The 17,255-nt window shown below is 40.9% G+C and overlaps 1 protein-coding gene across 10 annotated transcripts in view; it reads right to left on the bottom strand.

The window, feature by feature from the left end:
- The window catches only part of RYR3 (ryanodine receptor 3), a 786,940-nt gene that overhangs the window by 200,726 nt on the left and 568,959 nt on the right, over positions 1-17,255 (bottom strand). For all 10 annotated transcript variants that reach the window (XM_073638993.1, XM_073639000.1, XM_073639001.1 and 7 more), the window contains 4 exons: positions 13,941-14,181; positions 13,770-13,857; positions 11,100-11,192; positions 1,136-1,306 (listed from right to left, as the gene is read on the bottom strand). In XM_073638993.1, the coding sequence (XP_073495094.1) occupies positions 1,136-1,306; positions 11,100-11,192; positions 13,770-13,857; positions 13,941-14,181 (593 nt within the window). The remainder of the gene's footprint in view (positions 1-1,135; positions 1,307-11,099; positions 11,193-13,769; positions 13,858-13,940; positions 14,182-17,255) is intronic.

Raw genomic sequence — 17,255 nt, forward strand, 5'->3', positions numbered from 1 at the left:
GCCGGCCGGCTTTTTTAAAGAGACGGTGCATGAAAACACTAATATTTTTTTTCATAAATCCTTTACACTAAATGACAAGTACAGAAATCAACACTGTCACTGTACTTCTTATATATGTGACTGACATGTTTCTATCTATCTAATCTATGTGTGATGCTCTATTCTTTCGGTTCTAAATTGTCGGGTACCGGTGTACCGCTGCTGAATTGCCGGCTTTTCATGTTTCACTGTGAGCACTGTTCCCATCGATTTGGGCAATCACTCTAATGCCACAACCACCATGGCTGTGGTATTACAGTGAGTGGCAGACAATCCCTGCATGATTGGTGCTCTAAATAGCGCCAGACATGCAGGACACGCTTTTGGTGCACGAACAGTTATCGAACATAACCTCGAACAGCCGAATTTTTTGCAAATCGTTCGGGTTCGTGGAACAACTCGAACACCGCCCAAAACAGCTCGAATTTGAGATTGGCGAACAGTTCTAGTCGAACACCGCTCATCTCTACTCAAGACTTATTTCACATCATTTTCCTACTAAACTAAAGAAATATTAATTGATGACAATATCAGCAGATAAGTTTAACCAGAATAAAGTCCAATCATTGAGGAATCTGTGTAACCAGAGCAACCGTTCTCAATCAGCTTTGTCACACTGATATTAGAAGGCAGCCCAGTAATTCTTCTACTTTTCCATTCAGCTTATTTAACTAGATCCATTAAAAAATCCATCTCTGGGATAATAAAGTAACAGGAATAAATGTTTAATTATACAATACAAAGGGACCTATTTATTCGACAAAGTAGGTTATTATAGGCGTCCCTATGTATATAAGTCCTAAAAAGAGTAGCTGTCAGAATAAAACCACAGTACAATGTCTCTATTTAAAAGCTGCAGTATAGGAATACTAAGCAAGGGAACTATCCCTACATACAGATAGCAATGCTAATGTGATGCTTGTAGTCCATGCACATCCAAAATGATAATGGCATTTATGTGCAGTCATCAGCAATTCAATGAGATAATTTGTATACAAATGAATGCAGTGGAACACATCTTTTTTATCACACACATTGGCAGCTATGATCTAACATCATTGATATGAGGGATATGGAGAAATGTTGTGTTACTTACAAGACTGTATCTGCTCTTTGCAAGTGATACCAGTTCCTGGTCCCCCGGGGTACACATGTTCAGCCCAATGGGTAACATCTTCTTCAGGGCAGCCACAATCAGGGATGTCTGTATGGAGTAGAGGTCTCCTCTGCGTTTGGTTCTCTTCCTCTCCTGATCTTGCCCTCCAGACTAGAACAGTGATACCATCATGGCATGGTTAGGTTCTGCATTACACATACCAAGGGTTGAGACGGACTGTTAACTGAGACTTTTAGGAGAATGCTAAAATGTGATATGAATCGTTTTAGGAGAGAAAGCAGAAATCTCACTTCTGTATCCTAAATACAACACAGCCAGGTCTTTTCCATTGTCTACCAAAACAAAAATTAAGCTTTGAATTCAGGGCATTTATGAAAACTGGCACGTGGAGTGTGAGCATTTTATCCTCTACCAACTATTTAAACCACATTTTTTCCAAATCTGGGCTTAGAAATAAAAGCTAATTACTGTCACTCAGGTTTATATTACCATTTTCTGTTTGCGTCAGTTTTCATAAATGACACTAGTATACTTCTGTGCTTCAGTAAATAGCACTGCCTGTTACTAACGTATAAATTCAGATGAACACACCATGATCATTAGTCAGCTTTATGATCTATAAGTGAATACTTATCTTTAATATTCTTATGTATGTCCTGAACTTAGGACAAGGAGAACCAGAACCCAGTACTTACCAATAGTGGATGATCTAAAGACCTACAAATGCCCTGTCACAAAAATCACTCACTGAATGTTAAATACAACCAATATATCTGAAATAGTAAGTACAGCTTCTTTGCTGAAAGGGAAACTCGCATCTAAATTTTGTTTTGTGAAGTGGATCCACATGGGTTACTCAAACTTGCCTTTTTCCCATGTTTTAAGTATAATTCCAGTAAAATTAGGCAGAGGCAACACAGGTGCAAAATACTGATGAGACAACCAGTCACAACCTACCAATTCATGGAGCGGGTGATTGCTCAGTATTGAGATTGCACACAAATAAGGCTTGTATAGGGCGCTGGTCACACATGTAGTGCACAGTGTCTGGCTTACAGCCTATTAGCGACGTCCACACTACTAGATAAGACGGGCTGCCCAGCACTATATAAGTGCACCCCACCGGGCCATCAATGTTGACCTTGTAAACTAGGGTGTCTGTCCCGGTGGGGTGCACTTATATAGTGCTGGGCAGCCAGTCTGATCTAATAGTATGGCCATGACAAATAGGCTGTAAGCCAGACACTATGCACTACAAGTGTGTGACCAGCACACCAGCCTTGTGTGCAATCTCAATACCAAGCAATCACCCGCTCCATGAATTGTGAGTGGTTGTCTCATCAGTATTTTGCACCTGTGTTGTATCCACCTTTATAAAGGGGGGCTGCTGCATCCTGCTAGTGCATTCGTTTCTGTGACCTGGGCAGGTAAATTCTGTTGCATTTTCTGCTGTGTGTTTTTCTTAATGAAGGCGCAGCAATAGTTACCAAAACCAAATCTCCCCCCTCCAACATGTTCTGTGCAAGCATTGGCTATAGCACCTGAACCTCAATGTTATTGCTGCCCACTCATCCACTATTGTGACATAAACCTCTGTGCTTCTGTCTGCTTTCAGATGCTAACTGCTGGCATTTAAAGTGGTTCTTCTCTTTCAATTAAAGAATGTACGTCATGTCTACAGAACGGCATTCAATCAGTAAGGTTAATGGCTCTGACAGTGTAAATAGAAACCCCCTTCAAAGCCGCTTGAGCTCACTTGATTGGCTGCTGGTGCTGTCGATGTGACATCAGTGCCGCAGCCAATGCCAGACACCAGGACCAGCGGTGGAGACCCGGCAATGGACCCAGGTAGGGTGAATACAGCGTGGTTTGTTTACTTATATGATTCATTTACTGAAAGGGGACAACCCTTTAAATACTCACTGCAAAAGAGCATACAGCTGTATAAAAATGGGCTGGTGCTGTAAACGATGGGCAGCGATTATTTCATAATCAGCTAAACACAATAAGGTGGTGTGTTTTGGGCAAACTGCAGCCTCAGAACAACTCAAAAATAGATCGAAATGGGTAAAGGTATATTGAGTAAACTCATGTTAGTCCTTCTTCCAAAACAAGTTTGAGACCGAATGGTCATTGCAAATTCTGCTAAAAAAGAAAAAGCTCAAATACTCAGTAGAGATCACATAATCAAAACAGGCTGGAGATAAACATTGACTTCCTATGCAACTATTTGTCACCTTAGAAGCTAGTTAAAATGTCACGTGAGTCTACTATTATGGACTCCGTGGATGATCGTGTGTTCTTTAATGTCAGATTAGGTTAAAGGGGTTCTTCAATACCAGAAAAGCATGTTCTGTGGTTTTTAAATGTTAAAATAACCAATATTAAGCTCATGTCAAGATTCTACCACTAACGGTGTCATAAGGACGCTGTGATTGACAGCTCAGCCTCCCTATAGGATCAGGGGCGTGCTGGGCTCTCAGTATTGTGAGTGACAGCTCAGCCACCCTATAAGATCAGAGGCGTGCTGGGCAGTCAGTATTGTGAGTGCCATCTCAGCAGCCCTATAGGATCAGGGGCGTGCTGGGCTCTCAGTATTGTGAGTGACAGCTCAGCCACGCTATAGGATCAGAGGCATGCTGGGCTCTCAGTATTGTGAGTGACAGCTCAGTAGCCCTATAGGATCAGGGGCATTCTGGGCTCTCAGTATTGTGAGTGACAGCTCAGCCGCCCTATAGGATCAGAGGCGTGCTGGGCTGTCAGTATTGTGAGTGCCATCTCAGCAGCCCTATAGGATCAGGGGCGTGCTGGGCTCTCAGTATTGTGAGTGACAGCTCAGCCACGCTATAGGATCAGAGGCATGCTGGGCTCTCAGTATTGTGAGTGACAGCTCAGTAGCCCTATAGGATCAGGGGCATTCTGGGCTCTCAGTATTGTGAGTGACAGCTCAGCCACGCTATAGGATCAGAGGCATGCTGGGCTCGCAGTATTGTGAGTGACAGCTCAGCATCCCTATAGGATCAGGGGCGTGCTAGGCTGTCAGTATTGTGAGTGACAGCTCAGCAGACCTATAGGATCAGGGGGCGTGCAGAACTGTCAGTATTGTGAGTGAAAGCTCAGCCGCCCTATAGGATCAGAGGCATGCTGGGCTGTCAGTATTGTGAGTGCCAGCTCAGCAGCCCCATAGGATCAGGGGTGTGCTGGGCTCTCAGTATTGTGAGTGACAGCCCAGCCACCCAATTAGAGGCAAGGATGTGCTGGGCTGTCAGTGTTGTGAGTGACAGCTCAGCCGGCATATCTGGCCAGGCCTGTGTTGTTTCCTCTACGTGTCTCCCGCTCAGGGTCATTACCTGGCTATTTAGCTGGATGGCAATAGTCAGACCACCACTGCCAGTCGTAGCCTGGCTCGGTGGTGTGTTTGCTCTGTGTTCTTATATTCTGATCTTTGTTGCCAGACCTCGGATTTGTATTTTAGCTACTCGTATTACCTATTTAACATTTGACGTACTGTGACCTTAGTTGCCTGACTCCGGACTGTGCCTTTGACTATTCGTTTGTCTTATCCCTTTTGTCTTTGATGTACTTTCCTGGCATTTGACCTTGGACTCCTTGACTTCCCCGCCTCACGGCTTGTCAGTGAGAGGCGACTCACAGCGTCACAGCTCAGTTCATTTGCTAAGCCAACCCCCTTCTCTATCATGGTTGTCTCTACATTGAGAAGAGGGCTGACTCAGATGAGGCCAAACAGCCACCCTCCTTCGTACACATCACCAACACACAAAGTGAAAAGGAAACTCTTTGCCATCTGAGGCTGTGATGATGGGTCACAGCTTGCAGGAAAACCTCTGGAACAATATGACCGAGGATTAAATCAAGAAAGAAAGAATTGTGCGGTGTTAGGGAAGCACTAGAACAACTAGACAGGGAGGGGATTAAGGTTATAACACACAAACCTTTTATTGTTTAATACGCTCTCTAACGCCACCTGATTAAATCAGGCCACCTGAGAAGTTATAAAAATTGATTTATAGAGCGTAGATTAGTAAATTATTTTATTTTTCCATTTGCAAACTAATAAACATGTTTTTTTGTCTGACATAGGAAAACCCCTTTAAACCTTTTTTCCTGGCCTGTGCTTTGTCTGTATTGCATTAGTCAGATGGAATGCACAATTTCCATAATTAAGTATGTCTATGTATATTTAATTAAGAAAAATGTCCATTGCCATAGAATATGTTTGTTGTACAAGAACAACTTCAGGACACCATTATCCGCTAGAAATTATCACCAAGCTCACGCCTTATTGAACGAATACCAGTAAATGTTGATGAAGAAGGACATACTCTACTTCAAGATATTTAATACATATAGATATATAGCATAGAATAAAAATATAGAAGACAAAGCCTGCAATGACATAATCACCACTCTTAATACACAGGAGACAATACAGAATAGAGACTAGACTAAATGGAACCACGGGTTTGACACCAAGTGAAACATACTGTACTTCAAGTAATAATGAATAAGGCACATCAAAGTAGAAAACTGAGTCTTAAAGCAACAGTTCCTCTGCAAGGGACAAAAAGAAAGGAAAAAGGAAACTAATATAAATAAATAAACAAACAGACAATAGTCCTATGAGGAGGGTACTTAGGGCTTGGCTATGAAAACAGCTTCTTAAGGGTATACGGCTAAAGTTGATTTATTGAGTGACATTTTGGGTTGTCTTTTTTGAGGCTGCTAAAACTTAAATGCTTTCAATAAATGAATCAAAGTAATAAATAAAAATATACAGAATAAACCAACAGATAATGGAGAACAATAATGGCAGAGTGACTGGTACTTTAAGACTGCAAGTCAAAGCTCTGAGCTACACAAGCATGTGTTGGCCATTTATAAACTTTGCTATTGCAAAACTTTATCAAGCAGGAAGATTTCTTGGAAACTTTATTTTTTTTTTACTCTACATTAACATGGTTAATAATCAAATGTACATGAAAATGTAATCTGATCATCATTCTGTCTCACCTGAAAGCCAACGTCTAGATACATATTAGGGGAACAATAGGCCTGTCTGTAAACATTCAGTTTTCATCTCCAATATTTCCCTTAGAAAAGTGCTTCTAGAAAAAATAGCGCCCCAAAAAGAACTATGACCTGTAATAAAATTCAATGTTGGTCACCACATTACATGCTAAATTGCACGCTATGGTGTGCGAAGAGATTTTTTTTTAATGCTGTTATATTAGGCACACTTTATTTTGAAATATATGGCTTGATCAGTAATGGCAAGCATTCTTAAAAGGGGTTGTCCAGAACGTTTACATTGATGGCTTATCCTTAGGACTCGTACACACAGCTATACTGGTCCAAGAGCGATCTGACAAAATATCGGATCGTACTCGGACCAATTTTAGTCTATGGTGCTGTGCGCACATGTCCGATTTTTTTCCTCGAACATAGCCAGTCCAGGGAAAAAAATTGAAGCATGTCAGAGTTTGATCCGATATACAGATCGCACTCGGCCATACAAGTCAATGAGTCCGCGGAAAACATTGGACCATACTCGGATGACATCTGAGTACAGTCCGATTTTCAGAGACTGACACAATTGAGAAAATGGAGAATTTTTTTTCTCCATCTTCCCTTCATCTGAAAGAATCAGAGTTTGATAAGAGTGTGATTTGCATAATTGACCTGATTCTCTCGGATGAGAGAATATACACTCGTGTGAACCTAGCCTTAAGAGCAGCCATTAATATCTGATTGGTGGGGGTGTGACCCTGCTGATCAGCTGTTCCCAGGGCAAAATGACCAGTTGCTGAGTTGCACAGCACAGCTCCATCAACTGTATAGTGGCTGTGGATCGGCACTGCACATCTGCCCACATCTGCTCGCAACTAAGTACTTCTGGCCACCGCGGGCACAGGGAAAAGCTAAATCGGTGGAGGTGCTAAATGTCGCACCCCCACTGATCAGATATAGATGTCCAACTCCAAGAATGGGCCATCAATGTAAAAGTCCCGGAGAGCCCCTTTAAATACTTATACAGTTGTGAAGTACTGCTAAGTGATGCCTTTGTTAAACTACTTCAAGCATGGCTACCCTTCTGTTGTAGTGTTTCAGGCATGGCTGCTCCTGTTCCAGCTACTACATGGCAGGCTTTCCTTTAAAGGGGTTGTCCGGTCCAAATCGATAAGTCTGCAGTTACTTTGTCTGACTGCAGACTTATGAATGCCCCCAGCACAAGACTGGGTGGTGCGGGGATTCACCGGTTTCTGAGCCTGGACCCGAGGGTATTTATGTGTTATACATAATACTCCCGGCCAGAGCCCATCTAGTGGTTGTGGCCTCCCTCCATACACTTGTATAGACAGGGCACGGCCTCGCTCTATTGATGCGGCTGTCTAGTGGGCATGGCCGATTAGAAGGTGCGGCCTCGCTCCATACAAGTGTTTGGGAGCAAGGCCACACCCATTGGCTGGGAGTATGTATAACTCATACATACCCTCCGGTAAGGGCTCAGAAACTGGCGAATCCCCGCAGTGCACAGTGCGTGCGTTGGGGGAATTCATAAGTCTGCAGTTACACAGAGTGACTGCAGACTTACTGATTTAAAGCGGACAACCCCTCAAGTCTTGCATTTATGTCCAGATACCCTCTCCCTTCCTCTTACTGTATTTCAGCAAGTTGCTCTACATAAAGCAGATTCAGAAGGGACTTATTGAACAGGTTTTCACAAATAACCTGCACACTTAATGGTTGTCAGGAAAAAAAAAACTCCCCTTACAGCACCCATGTCTGGATGTAGAGCCTTGGGGTAAGAAGTAAAATAACTTGCTGGGCATCAAAGCTTTGCTTACATTGTGCCTTTAACAGGTTTCTGCAACACTGATCTATGAATAGCACCAAAATAGGGTAACACAGTAATGGTACCCATGTAAATGACAAACTACGTAAAACATCAGTGGCGTCACAAGGGTGTTGCTATGAGGGGTCCATGTAATAACCATAAAGGTCTATTCTAGGATACATGATACACGCATATTTAATATCCTTGGTAAGATAAAGTAAGGTTTAACAGTATGAAATTAGTTTTCAATGTGGATGGAAGGTTTGGCAGCACTACCAGTTGCAGAACACATCTTACTAATGGAGGAACCTTTAACATGTGCATGTATCAGCTAATGGCAAATGAGCTCACGTGTATTAATGAGGTTTCCACTACTTTTACATTGATGCCCTGTCCTTAGGATAGGGCACCAATGTCTGAACAGCTGGGGTCCAACACCCGGCACCCCCGCCGATCAATTGACATCAGTGCTGGCGGCAGCAGTCGCCGGCCAAAAGCACTTACTTGCGGAGCCTGACCGTCTACTTGTAGTGGCTGCCGCGGGGTACTACACATCCACCTTTTATGCAATTCAATAGGAGGCGGACGTGCAGTACCCCGCGGTAGCCACTACAAGTACCGCAAGAAAGTGCTTCTGGCCGCCGGCACCGATAACAGCAGATCGGCGGGGGTGCCGGGTGTCGAACCCTGGTTGATCAGACATTGGTGCCCTATCCTAAGGATAGGGCATCAACATAAAAGTAGTGGACAACCTCTTTAAAAAAAATATAAATCCTCTGTGTATATTCCGTGGCCTATTTTTTCTAGTTTTCAGATATGCTACTGAAATGTTTTATCTAAGTCAAAACCACAGACACTCCAGATAATCAACTTAGCAATGTCCTCTCCGATAGTGAAATTTGGTCAACCAGAAATATTGCCCATGGACAATGTTGTCATCATAAATTTGCTACGGAATGAGCTAAAAATTCATTCACTGCACCAAATATTCAAGCTCTAACCTAACTGAATGGCATGAAATATGTCTGCCCTTGGTGACGCCACTGCTAGACTTATGGCACATACAGTATGAATGGATGGAGCCAGGCTAGCTAATACATAGACAGGTCATGCATGCTGTACCTTTACTTGTATGGGCTGTGTGAAAGAAAAATGTAGGAGACAAGTAAGTAAAACAGATGGAAAATGAACCATATATTCCTTAATTACTTGTGAGATGATAAGGCAGTAAACACAGTTGATTAAAATGAGGATCTAAACAAATATTTCTACCAGTCTCTGTTATAAAATAAACCAATTAAAAAAAGAACATTGTATCTCAGCCTTGTTATCTCTTTTTTTTAGTCAGATGCCAAAACAGACCAGTCTTGTAAAGAAAATAATTGGATCACATCCCATACTTACCAGACTGTGGGGCTTTTAAAATGAATGTTATAACACAAGTTAAGAAAACATCATAACATAACTCTGCTATACGGAAGTCTGAGAAATAGTCTTTAAATGTAGATATTTTGTATATGTACATGTTTACAGCAAAATAAATGACGGTAAAAGTTTTTCAATAAATGTTCTGCATATAACAAAATATACATCCGTAATATTGCTATAGTTCATAATTTGCTGCCTATAATTAAAGCACAGATTGAATGATAGCAGCTGACTGATCTTACTATGAATGTAATTCCTAATTTCCCAGTTCTCTAAATGTTTACCATATATGCCTATATCCTGCATAGGGCCTGTCTTATGCCAAAACAGGGTCCGTCTTGATATACATTGGGCGACATGTGATGGCCTATGTTTTTTTAATGTTTTGAAAAGCATATACTTAGAAATATAGGAAGATCCCACAAAAACATATACGCTGTGCAGGTGTATGCAACTGTATACCATCTAGTTACCCATGTCAGGGCTAGGCGTTCATATGTGTAAGTCGGGAGAATTTCTAAGCATCACAACGAGCTTTATATGAAAAAGATACTATAAGACTCCCATTCCAAAATCTTAAGCATAAACCTCAATCAGAATTCTGAAACACCCATCCAACAAAAGTGCAATACTAAAGGGAGTCGGTCAGCATAGAATGACTGTTCAAATCAAGCACAGATTCTCTGTGTACTCTTGGCATTACCAAACATTTAAGTGCACCTTCCAACTTATTTGTATTTCCTCTATTTCCTTCCCCCCTACCTCTATTTTGATCGACAGCTGTGACTTTATACAGCCAGAGAAGGGAGGAGATGGAAAACAAGTAAGTGGGGAGGTGCACTTAAATGTTTGGTCACACCAAGGGTGCCCCAAGTGACTATACTTGGTTTGCAGTCATTCTGTGCTGACAGATTCCCTTTAGGCATAAGGCTAAAGATAATGAACATAGGCACAGCAATTTCAAAACAACTTGCGTCTTTTATAACTTATTTTAACCACTTCAGACTTCGAAAGCCCTGAAGCAGCTAAAAGAACTGACCTGACCAGTCTCCAACTTTGAAGCTGCAGTAGTTTATATGTAGAATTTAAAACAAAAAAAAAAAGGCAGCCGCAAAAAATGCTGAATAAAAATGACGCTTCAAGAAAAACAATGTCAGTGTTTTCCCGTAGCATCTTCTGTGCTGTGTGTACATACTCTAACATTGTTTTACACTAGCTAAATGACTTTGATCTTGCTGATTTTAAAAGTACATTTACCACAACTATCCAAATTGCTAATAATTGCTGAATATTATTTTTTATGTTGGTATATTTTGCCTGGAGTACGCAGGGCAGAGTATGCTTTTATTAAGCTATATTTTATTTTCTATATATTAAAACATCTTAGAAAATGATGCCATAATCCAACTGGCAACTGCAAAATAATATTTCTTCTAAAACCATCTCTTGCTATTAATAGCATGACACAGTGACATAGGAGTCTTCGGACATCCTCATGAATCAGAACACAACTGTATTCATAACTTTTCCCCCTTTATAGCTAAGCAGCTGCATGACTGAGTATAGCACAGATTTGTTATTTCAGTCAGAAAACCAGCAGATGCCAGACCAAATCCATTTGCCATTTAAATGTCTGCAGCTTGGTGCTAATAGACTTACTTTTGACATCTTACTCTTGTTGTTTCCAGTTAGAAATGCCAGATTGTTGATTTCATTTTGAATCACAAAATTCTGTTCTTCTCGCTTAAAGTTCTAAACCGAAGAACAGAGGGAAAATAGCATTGAAAGAGCAAAAAAATAAAAAATCCAACAAACTAATAAGTACACATTTGTAACACTTAAATGCAGAACAGTAGAGTTTAACAACTTATTTTTGTACATAAAGATCAAGAATGACCTTTCTGTCAATTAAAAGTATATATTTTTTTGCCTTGAGACACAATTTTACAGTTTACTTTTAAGGGATTTCTCAACATCAAAAATGGTTAAAATAGTAAAGTGCTTGTAAAAATAAGCAACTTTACAATTTACTTAATTAAAAATCCTTGTTGTTCTCAAGAACGTAGGGATATTTAATCTTATTGTTTATTGTTTGTTGCATAGACTACCGGCCACTGTTGTATTCTATCAGCGGTAGCTGGTCTCCTAGGCAAGGAGTGCACTACTTTCGGGTTATTTTGTGTAGAACTTGTAAGTGCTGCTCTAACACTGGATCCAGCTGGCTTCATTGCCCCTTTGCTCCTCCGATGCTGCAGAAGAAAAGCTGCCTCGTTTTGGAGCATCGGAGAGTGCACAGTTTGGACCAGCAGCATAATTATGTTGCTACTCCAAACTATCAATCAGTAGTGCACTGCTCTCTGGCAAGCAGGATGAAGACTAGCAGTGCACTCCTAAACATTGCAGATGATACAACCACTTTAAGATTCACTCCACAGAAGGACTTGAGTAACTTTGCTAATATTTTAAATAATTTATCTTGACCTCAGTTACATATTGTACTGTTCTATAGCTGCAAGCTGCATTCCCAGTTCTGCAAGCTTTAGAGCTGATGTATCCCAACATAAAACTACACATGGATATAAAAATATAATAAATAAGCAATTTTAACTATTTTGGACAACCTTCATTTAGACAAGTATAAGCAACAATAAGATTAGATAATTATAAGCACCAATAAGACTATTTTCTCCCAAAAATGTGATTTGTCTGGTTGATCTGTCTTCGCCACTTTAGGTTAAAAATACAAGTGTATGGCATGATCGGACAGATGCAACCAATCATTTGGCACTTTGCCTTTATTAGGGGCAAACACATAAATATCCAGGCTTGGTAACACAATACATTCCAAATATAAAGCAACATTTCAGATATCTGGTATTAATTCCTAACAAGGCAATGTGTATTTAAAACAAAGACCTGAATCTTTTTTTGTTTTGTCATTTATCACATAATACAGGCTGCTATTAAAGGAAATCTGTCAGCAGGTTTTTGCTATGTAATCTGAGAGCACCATCAAGTAAGGGGTTGAGACACTGATTTCAGTGATGTGTCACTTTGTAACGTTGGCGTCCCTGCATGATACTTCCCCCTCCACCGGGAAGGGACGCCAACAGGCTCGCCGCCACGGTTGCTTTGCTGTTCCTAATGATCTGGCTCCGGCAGCAGCCCCAAGGTCCCAGAGCCTGCGCACGCCGCGAAAATCTCCTGGCATCGAACTTAGGGCGAGCAAGCTCCTCGCTTCTTAAAGGGGCACGGCGCGCACTCCGGAAGTATCTCCAGCCTTTTCCTGGGAGGCATCATGTATTTAAGGCACCCTCCCCTGTAGGGAGGTGCCTGAGCATCTTTAGTTTCTAGCTTGTCTTCTAACCTTCTAGTTCGTTGTCAGGTTCCCATCCTGTCTGAACCAGTACCTGTGATCCTTAACCCGTCCTGTCTAAACCAGCCGTCCTGTCTGAACCAGGACCTGTGATCCTGAATCCATCCTGTCTAAACCAGAACTTCTGATCCTGAACCTGTCTGGTCTAAATCAGCTGTCCAGTCTGAACTAGCACCAATATCCTCTCTGCCAGTGTTCCTGTCCGGACTGACCTGACACTCCAAGTCAGTACCTGCATTCCTGACCCTTGGGGTCAGCTGCTGCAGTACTGGGGACTGTCCTGGAGTGGTACCTGGCAGCTATTTGCAGCTCAAGTCTAAGCTCACCATCAGAGGCTCTAGTGAAAGATCAGGTAGCTGCTTAGTTATGCCCCTCCAGGGTAAGCCCGGCCCGTGGTGCAGTGGGTCCACACCCACCAGTGTGACACACTTATTAGATTGTGTGCTGTAATTTCAATACAATCAGTGTTTTATCAACAGGAGATTATCACTGCCGAACTAGTTTTCCGCATGCCTCCTGGTCCAACCACACCCCCAGCACTGATTATCAGCTTGTATAGAAAGGTGCTAAGCCGTGGTGTGGGTAGGGTTAGCTCTGCGACATATACCGCAGAGAAAACTCTGATTATGTCACAATTGCTGCACACAGTAAAACAAGTGACACATCGCTGGTAGAAGGGTCTCTGCTTCTACATTATACTGCTCTCAGATGAGGTAGCAAAACCTGTTGACTGATTCGCTTTACCAGCTCCTGCATACAAAAAATAAGGAGAATTTAATTTCCAAGCTGCCCCCCATAACGTTAAATTTAAAAACTCTCTTATGGGAGCAATTCTAATAATATTATTTGAGGAAACTGCCTATAGTGCAATTTCCTCATATAATAATTTAGTTGATTCACACTAAATAACATTCAATCCCAAATGAGTAGGCAGATCAATAGCTACTCCTTACATGTGATTTGCACCAAAGAATGAACACTTCAGCCACCATTCTGAACAGCTCATCAGAGTCTATATCTGGTTTTTTGAGCCAATTGGATCTGGCAAAAAAAGAAAAAAAGAAAATTGAATATGATGGAAAAACAATAAATTATTGAAGTGTGGTCTGTTCAAATCTTAATACCTGTTGTTATCTACATATCGAATTAACATTGGGTAGAATGCATACAGATCTCTGCATAAAATAGCAAACTCATCCAGAATAAGCAGCTCTGCCTCCTGAGTGTCAGCCTTGCTGTCGGCTTTCAACTGTTCCTCCTCTTGCACAATCTTAATTGCTTTCTTCTTCAGTTTCTCCAGCGTGGGGATAAAATGACTCTTCAGCAGGTCAGGCTGAGCTTTGCTAATAATTGGCTGAGCATAAACTGCAAACGAACATCAAGAGCTAGATTAATAACATGAAATAATAGTTATGACTCTTCAGAGAGGTTTCCAGTAGCACTTGTACAGCAGAAATGGGTATCATACTCAGCAGAGTAAGCAAGTCCCACCCAGAAATCTCCACTGCTAGAATAAAAAGAATTACTGTATCTTGATGTAATTCTGAATTATCAAGAAACACACAAATCTCCATTATTTAAGGCCATTGCTACCACAAGATGGAAAAAGAATGGATAACACCCCTTGAAAAAGTCCATGCGAAACGCACGTTGGGGACTTTCCCTGGAATTGGAAAGGCAGTTTATTATGGGTAAGCACTTTATATGATTTACTGCTGTTGTGGATTGACCGTTCTTTGACTAGTGACATATATACAGTACATGTGTGATTAAGAGGCTATTCACCACAACCTTGGATGTACATGATGCTGGTAACTATTGGTATTTGCTATTAATTCATTGGGACACCGAATCATGATTATGATTTGATATATCACCTGTTACCATCTTTTTATGGTCTGTTATACCATACATGATTTGCTATATACTCAATAACTTATGGACATCTGGGTCTGCAATTCCTCTAAATTTTTTGATCTTCTATTGACAACCTCTTTTATCATGTATGTATTATTTGTGTTTCATTGTAATTGAATGGGCAATGGGTAGGCAAAAGGGGCTTATTCCCTGAGGCCTCCACCATATTCTACAGCAGAAGAGGGGAGCCTCTGGCCCTCGGGCCGTTTATGGCCCATAATGACCTCTTCTCCAGCCACCGGCGGGATTTCCATGGACCACAGTGCTTTGGCCGGCAGCTGTGTTTTGACCTTTAATTGGCCCTTTAACTTCTTCTTGCTCTGTGAGCACACGCAATGTTCACTACTAAACACTAATGTTTGCAATGAAAGATTATGTCCTGAAGCCAGTGCCAGCTTCAGGAAGTACTTTGTGGGTGGAGTTATCGCGCAATTTGTACGGCCCCAGAAGGATGGTATAAATATCCAAATGGCCCTTGGAAGAAAAAAGGTTCCCCACCCGTGCTCTACAGAATGAGTTAAAGCAGCCACATGCTCTGATGTTTCGGTAAATATCATGGATCTGTTATAGGAAATCTGTCAGCAGGCTTTTGCTAATTAATCTGACAGCAGCATGATGTAGGGACAGAGACCCTGATTCCAGTGATGTATCAATTAGTTTACTGGGTGCAGTAATTGTGATAGAATTACAGTTTTCTCTGCTCCAGCCCACACCACTGATTTGCAGATTTCTGTGTACAAATTATATTGACAGAAAACTGCTAATCCGTGCAGGGGCGTGGTTGGACTAGGAAGCAAGAAACACCTAGTCATCTAGTTATAATCTCCTGCTGATAATACACTGATTATATTGAAACAGCAACACACAGCTCAGTATGTGACACATTGCTGGAATCAAGGTCTCTGTCTCTACATCATGGTGCGCTCAGATTACATAGCAAAAACCTGGAAAATTAGTCCTGGAAATTGTGTAGGTGCTGTTTTTGGAATGATTTAGGTTCTACATAGTTCTTTTATTTAGGTGGCAATATTGTGCGCCAATATGGTGCCATTAGTTAGACATTGTTGAGAATGTTTTGCTTGGGGACCTTCACAATCTTTTGTCCATCCTGAATATCTATTAATGACCAAATAATTATTGCCAATACACAAATCCTACAGAAAGAAGGAGTGCTACACAAATCCAAAATTAAATATTGATCTGTATTAGTTACATTACCCATAAAAAAATATATTTTAAAACCATAAAAACATAGGGGACAACAAAAAGAAGCAGGAAAACACACAGATTACTATGTGCCGTTAAATAAGTATAATAATCTCCCATAAGAAAAGTGACAGTGCTATCTATCTATCTATCTATATACTCACTCCAGTATGTGAACACAAAAAAGAGTGTTCAATTATGGTACTAAAATTAAATGTTGAGCAGGAAAGAAATATATATATATATAAAAACATATATGTTAATTCATGTGTAAATGCTGCTAAACAAACATGATCAGAAGATGGCTAACAAGCATTAATTATTATAGGTGAGGCAGCAAACCCCTCTCAAAACACTATTCTCAGTGGACCATGTCCTACTCACAATGCCCAACAGAGACTGCTGATGAAGCAACAAGCACCCAATGTTTTAAATACAAGTTACCAGTGTAACATGCATGATTGTATAGAGAACAATACTACATGGGGTACACAATGTTAAGTAACCGGTCTAGAACCTGTGTGGATCCTGCAAGAGTACCCCTGATGTGCGATTCGCATAGGATTCTTTCGAGGGGTCAATATTTAATTTTGGATTTGTGTAGCACTCCTTCTGTAGGATTTGTCTTTTGTCCACCCTGTCCGGTAACCATAATTGAAGGCAAAGCATATCAAAGCCTTGACCTCAGATAAGAAATTATCAAATGGACTTTATGGGAAATAGCAATACTATGTAAAATTTAGAAGGATTTGCCAAATTATTTTTTTTCCCTCACTAAAGTATGTGATTACACATTGCTAGGATCCACCATTTCTTACTGAAAAATGAGGGTCCAGCTGGCTGCAGTGAAGTGGTCTTTATTGACTTTCATTGCAGGAAAATCATGTTAAAAGTTACCACTCAATATAAAAACAGCCCCAATACAGAGGTTTCATTTGCTCAATATATATTAAGGTGCTGTAACTATAGAAAAATTTAGTTCTAGAATTTATTTGGGGATTTAGAGCAGATTGTCTGTGATAGTAACTGTAACTTTCTACAGAATCTTTCTACTGTCTCCTTCATTCCGAACCATTTATACATAACCTACAGTAAAAGAAAACCCTTAGAAGAACATTCTCTACTGCGTCCTCATCAATACAGTTCAGTCAGAAGCTGCTATATCTTATCACACGGCCTCACAAATTCATTTCACTTAAAGGTCAACCAGAGGATGCTTGGATAAATCTCTGGGGATTATGCGAGATAAAAAAGGGGAAATGTGTCTCTCAAAAGTCAGACTCCATATATAGTGATGTATGAATATAATCTGATCA

Source organism: Phyllobates terribilis, unplaced genomic scaffold (genome assembly GCF_046119375.1).
Source record: "Phyllobates terribilis strain yellow unplaced genomic scaffold, ASM4611937v1 Scaffold_7__3_contigs__length_470593459, whole genome shotgun sequence".
NCBI lineage: Eukaryota > Metazoa > Chordata > Amphibia > Anura > Dendrobatidae > Phyllobates > Phyllobates terribilis.